The sequence below is a fragment of the Octodon degus genome, unplaced genomic scaffold, assembly GCF_000260255.1.
Source record: "Octodon degus isolate 3935 unplaced genomic scaffold, OctDeg1.0 scaffold00013, whole genome shotgun sequence".
Classification (NCBI taxonomy): Eukaryota; Metazoa; Chordata; class Mammalia; order Rodentia; family Octodontidae; genus Octodon; species Octodon degus.
In genome coordinates, this window is record NW_004524589.1 from 15,287,306 (window position 1) to 15,293,903 (window position 6,598).

The 6,598-nt window shown below is 34.2% G+C and overlaps 1 protein-coding gene and 1 non-coding gene across 2 annotated transcripts in view; one reads left to right on the top strand and one right to left on the bottom strand.

Annotated features, from left to right (window-relative positions):
• Nucleotides 1-300: 300 nt before the first annotated feature.
• Nucleotides 301-402, bottom strand: LOC111815283. The gene has a single exon (XR_002820004.1). It is a non-coding gene; the product is annotated as a small nucleolar RNA U13 (small nucleolar RNA).
• A 114-nt stretch (nucleotides 403-516) lies between these two features.
• Nucleotides 517-6,598, top strand: part of LOC101577917 (homeobox expressed in ES cells 1-like) — a gene marked incomplete at its 3' end in the record, with an annotated part of 18,177 nt that continues 12,095 nt past the window's right edge. The window contains exon 1 of the mRNA XM_004626303.1: nucleotides 517-617. Within this exon, the coding sequence (XP_004626360.1) occupies nucleotides 517-617 (101 nt within the window). The remainder of the gene's footprint in view (nucleotides 618-6,598) is intronic.

A 6,598-nucleotide genomic window follows, 5' to 3' on the forward strand; every position in this document is an offset into this window, starting at 1 on the left:
TGGATTGAAGGAAGCTTGAAGTTAGCTATGTTGGATAAACAGTATTTCTGCTACTAAATCTTAGGAGGTTTGTGGGAACCAAAGATGCATTCCATTTTTCACCTGGTGGGAAGAATAATTGAGCTAGCAGGCAGTTCCACACTTCTAGCAGACTGCAGTTCCAACTCCGCTTTGAAAGTATTCGTAGTTAATAGCTTCTGTCATACAGGACTCAAGGTATTTATACATGTCTGGATAGTTCAGATAAAAATAAAATGTCCCCCCACAGCATCATGTGTTCATAAGTGTTGCTTTTTTTCACATTAGATGGGTAATGTGCCCACGTAGGAACAAGTTTTGAGTGAGGCACATCTAGTATGTAAGGCATGAACACTCAGTCGTCATGCTCATGAACCGAAGTATCAGGTGTTGCTTTTTGAAAGTGAATGGGTTATGTGTATGGTGTATTCCTTGGTGGATTATTCCGCTGATAAATACAGATAGTTACCCTCTAAGGAGAGAGGCCACGGTGGCAATATGCTCATCACTGGAAGTATGACCAGGAAGGGCGTAGTGCCTGTCCAGGCTCCACCTTCTCGCTGCTTCCTGGCTCCCAGTCTGAGCAGCTTTCTTCCGAGGTAGGTGTCTGTACAACACTGCGTGTGCACCTGAGCTTGCCAGGCATGGGTTCAACCTCCAGACTGCAAGCAAGATGACCTTTTCCTCCTTTGGGTTTCAGAAGTCGGGTGTTGCGTCTCAACAAAGAGAAAAGTGACCGAGATGTCACTCACCTGTGAACATCTTTTAATCCTTTAAACATATATTATTCATAAATAAAGTAGGCTACTCACATGAGCATAAAATGAACACTCCAACACCATCACCTGGATCCTGTTTTTTCAGTTGTAACTATTATTTGATCAGTGTTTACTATTGTGACTTTTTACCCACAGAGGATTCCTATATCATACCATTTTTTTTTCTTCCCTTCTAGCTGTTCTAAACTGATTTCAGATAGTTGAGCATTTTCAAAATTGGTTTGAAATTTTTCCTACATTGCTTCTCTTTCTGGAATCATTTCTTCCACCATCTTTTATTTTTTTTTTTTTTTGCCAGGTGTAGACACATTGTTCAAAAAATAGTTCTGTAGCATTTTTAAATTCAATATCCATTTCTAGCAATTAGGTCAACTCATAACTTGCATTATGAGTTCACACAATGGATGGGCTTCCAAGGACATAAGAATGAAAGATATAATTCTTCCCACAGTCACTTAATATTTAATTAGGATAAGCCTAATTACATAAACAATTGCATTTTTGTATTTTATGTGTTATGATTTGAATACATCTAGTTAACATGACAATATTGAGGAATGATACATAATGCCCTAATAATTTAGGGGAGGCATGGAGGAGGTAATACTCAGCTGATGTGTGAAGAAAGATTAGTCAGGCATTAAAAAAGAGAAGGCAGTGGTGATGTATGGAAGCCCAGAGGGGACAGTATAAAAAAGAACATCTGGCCAGACATCAGACTGAGGGGAATAGGGACAGGATCTCCTGATTTAGTGCTTCATGGTTGGGAGATTTCACTCAGCATTGAGAAAAGCTGTTGAAGACTTCAGCAGAACAGCACTTGTGACTCAAGTTACACATATCAATCAATCTGAATATTGCACAAAATAGATCAGAGAGGTTCCTACAAGATAAGAATGTTGAATGCTTTATAAGTTGAAGATGCAAAAATAGTGACAGCTTTTGATGTTAAAACACAATAATAATAAGCTATGTGGGAAAACAGAAATCAGAAAACACTTGAGGTTCATGGGGGGAGCATACACTTAGACATTTGAAGAGGAAAAAGCTGTGCAATGAAGAGGACCAGTTAAAAACTTATACATTAAGTTTTACTAAAATTTAATATATTTCATTAGTCATGGAAAGTTTGTCTTTATTATTTATTTTTCATTTTTGGCAGAACCAGGAATTGAACTCAGGCCTTTGCACTTGCCAAGAAAATGCTTATTCTGCTGAGCCACCTCCCCAGCCCCAAAATTTGTCTTTAAAAAGAAAGGTGAAAAACAATACTGGGGGCATTTGGTTAAGGTTTAGATTTTTTACTTAATGCCAAATACATTTTTCTTCTTGAGCCATTTATTGATCAGAAATTTAAAAATCATAATAAATTATATTATATATTTAATGTTCTTTTTAGTTTCAAAGTGTGGAGACATTTTTATTGTTAAATATTTAGAAAAAACAAAGTTTAAAAGGAATGATGAATTGATACTTGGATATCTATATCATACCTTTATCTGTAATTTACTAACATGTATTTAGTATATATTGCATATATTTAACATACATTATGCATATTTTAAAATATATACACATATATTCTAAAATAAATGACAACCATTAAGGGGAAGTAAATTTATATCTTAGCAATTGTAATTTGGGTGAAGGGGCTAGTGTTGAACCTCATGAGAAATATATCTCTTCCATTATTGCTAAAAAAGACTGTGTTTCAATATAGTTACTACTTAAAAATTGGTTTGACTAAATGAGTTACTCAATGTGATGTTTCATCACAGTTTTTCACATTAAGGATTGATATTTCAAGTGTGCCACAATTACCTCACACTAAACTGAGCAGAACAATCAAATAGCAATAGGAAGAGTGATGCTACTAATAATGATAATAGAAGGAGGGCAAAAAAAGAGATGGAACCTCAATTTTAGCAAGACAGGATAATTTTATCCGAAGTTATCGTAGTATCATAAAAACACATCATGAAGAAGAGTATTACGATACGCAGTATGTCCTCTGAATGCATTAGAGTGGGAGGAATCGTAGTTTGAAGTAGTCTAAAAACACTGGTGGGAGACAATATAATACAAAATAGTTAAGAAATAATTCTTAAATTATTTCTTTAGCTTTTTGTTCCCTAGTTTTATCCAGTTTGCCTCTTATTTTATGAAGCAAAGAAACAGGGCACACACACTCTTGAGTCCTTATATTCCTTTATTATTTTGACGACCATCCATTCCTAGACAGTGGAGCCTGCAATACTCTTGGATTCCCACAGTTTAGGACAGTTACATGTTATGGTCATGGCCAGATCTTTTAATTTAATTTTTAATATAGCTGTGGCTGAGGGTCTCACCTTTGCTCTGGGCTCAAGTATTTCTCCTGTTGAACCAGCAGAAGCAGAGGTGCTGTGAGGGGAATGAAATTGAAGAATGGCCCTCTACTGCGTGTTTTTGTAACTCATTCTCCCTCTTCACACTCTTGTAATCTCAGTGGTGAGGGAACAGAGGCAAAGAACAAGGAGCATAGTCTAGAAGGAAGTGCTTCTTAACAGCCATTTCCCCTGGATCCCTAGATATGGGTGTGATTGAATATTCAGAAAAGCCTTAGGGAATAATAGAATCCATACATAAAATATCAGAAAGGAACAAACTTAAGTTTGATCTCTAGAAAGATAACTAAAAATATAATAACAAAGATTCTGTATTGAGAGATAATTTGTAATTCTATTTCTGGTCATTGAGGTGAGTTCTAATTTACAGAAGTCAGCTTTAATGATTTACAAGCACCAAAGAATGAACAGAAAGTATACCAAAGAAATTTTTAGTATTTATGAAATTTAAATAAAGATTGCAAAAATATAGAAAACATAAAGATAAAATCAAATCTCAAGTAACTGCACCCTACAGTTTAAATTCTCATGTAGAATTGTCTGGAGACATAGGTGTCTTTCTCTTGCACTCAATAATTAAATTAGCTTTAGAATTCTTCGTTTAGTCATACATTTATATGTTGAGATGGCTCTTTTAAAAATCCCCTAGATAGATTATTTCTCTTGTACACATTTATAATCCAGGTACTAATTCAAAGAGGTAGCTGATAACTAATGTATATTTTGTCGTTTTTCTCTCCCCAAAGTGGGCCATGATTGGATTCCACTAATTTTTAATACAAGCAAACATAATCCTTGCTATTTAGTAGAGAATGAAATGAAATTTTCAGATGAATGAGCAAATACATTGCGGACATAATCTCTTCATAGTCCTCTTTTCTTTTCTTTTCTTTTCTTTTCTTTTCTTTTCTTTTCTTTTCTTTTCTTTTCTTTTCTTTTCTTTTCTTGTCTTTTCTTTTCTTTTTTTTTTCCAGTACAGAGATTGGACTCAGGAGCCTGTGCTTGCCAGGCAAGCACTTATTCTACTGAGTTATAATATAGTAGATCTCCTGGGCCCTCACCACAGTCTTTACAAAGTAACTTCAACTCTTCAGGGAACTCACAATATTAGCTTCCACAAACAATATTCCTCCTAGTATATGGGAAACAAAGTATATCATATTCTTTACACATTTATAATCTATAATTACTCATTGAAATAATAATTTATTTCTACTTTGGGAAAAGGCAAAATGAGAAAATTGCATCTCCCTAGCTTTCTTGAGAAAATAAAATTATTGAATTTACTCTCCAATCTATACTAAGAAAATATTTTAAAATGTAACTTTGTATTTTTCAAATTGTATTGTATTTTCTATATATAAAAATAGAAAAACACTACATTTACTGCCATACACTTATCTGTAATTGAAGTGTGAATGCAAATATTTAAATATTAAAACTATAAAAAGTTCCTGAAAATTAATCTATTAATTTCCTTTAAATTAATTCATTCTAATATTATAGTGACATTTTAAAAAACATAAAACATGAAAAACAAAATATTTATTCTCTTTCTAAAATAAGCACTGACCTTCATCGGGAGAAGACACTCTCTCAGGCTTTCACAGAGAGCACATTGGCCAAGCAATGGCCGTGACTCATCCACATGGCTGCACTGACAAAGGTTCTACAATCTGAGGTACAGGATCTCAGGATAAATCCTGAGGACATTTCACTGACCTTCTCAGACCAAAAAGCTACAACTCTTCTTGCACAGGTCCTGCTTTACCTTGGTCTTAACCATCCAGTAGAAAAGTATGAAGACGAAATATAGGAAATAAAGCCATGCTGTTATGTTGAGCTGTGGGGGACTCAGGTCAATAATTTCTGACATTGCCAGTTAAACAGAAGACCCAATGCTATTATGTGCTATTGGACTCTTTTAGAATATTTTGCTGAGTTTACACACCTATAATCTTCAATAACGGAACTTAGAAAAAATGGGGTATACCGATGAATGTCCATTTTGTATTTGTGTATTCCAAGTGGTTAGGATAGATATATAGTTGCATTCTCTTAATGAATAGAATGATTTGTTCTAATGGTGTCTATAAATAGGATCACAAGTCCACTTCTTGTACAGCAATTAACCACTAAGAAGAATATATGCAGTGTATTATTTGTTGAAACTGTACTTCTGATTTGATTTGAAACTGTCTCATTGCTGTTTATCAATAAAACTTTGAAAAAAAAAAGAGTTCTACCTATTCTATCTTCCAGCAAATTTCGTGTTTAACTTAGTGCATAGTGAGACATAGGTCTAGTTGTAGTCTTTGGAATGTGGAACGCCAGTTTTTCCAGCCCTATTTAGAGGATATCAGTATTTCACTGCATATGTTTGGCTTGTTTGTCAAAGAAAAGATTAAATGTGTTTGGCATTGTCAAAAAAAATAAAATAAAATAAAATAAGCACTGACCTTGAAATTGAGCATACACATATAACATTTGATGTGAATATAGGTGTGTGTGTGTGTGTGTGTGTGTGTGACTGTATACACAATATTTGAATATATTATAGATATTGTGATTAACATTTTCAATTTGCAATTCACATAAATTAGAATTATTATATAAATTAAAAGAAAACTCAATTCCAATTTTTTTGTGTTATATCTTTAAAGTATACTTTACATACAATATTAATCTCAGGATTTGCTATTAAAACATCTCCATTTCAATTATGGGGCCACAGAGGAAAGTGATCAGTGATGTAGAGCGTGCCTAAAGAGAGTCACCTGGAGAGAACATTCTTTTTTTTCCCATAATTTTATTGATAAACAAAGTGCAATGAGACAGTTTCAAATCAAAGTGGTAGGACAGTTTCAATAATTAACACATTGCATACATTGTTCCTAGGGGTTAATTGCTGTACAAGATGCGGACATGATATCCTATTTACAAACACCATTAGAACAAATCCCTCTACTCGTTAAGAGAATGCAACTATATATCTATCCTGACCACTTTGAATACACAGATACAAAATGGACATTCATCTGTATACCCTTTTTTCGTTAAGTTCCATTATTTGAATATTATAGGTGTGTAAATTTAGCAAAATATTCTAAAAGAGTCCAGTAGCCCATAATAATATTGGGTCTTCCACTTGACTGGCAATGTCAGAAATTGTTGACCTGAGTCCCCTACAAGTCAACATAGCAGCATGGCTTTACTTCTTATATATGGTTTTTATAATTTTCTGCTGGATGGTTAAGACCAAGGTAAAGCAGGAGCTATGCAACAAGAGTTGGAGCTTTTGAATCTGATAAGGTCATTGAAATCCCCTCAGGATTTATCCTGAGATCCTGTACCTCAGATTGTAGAACCTTTGTCAGTGTCAGCCATGTGGATGAGTCATGGCCATTGCTTGGC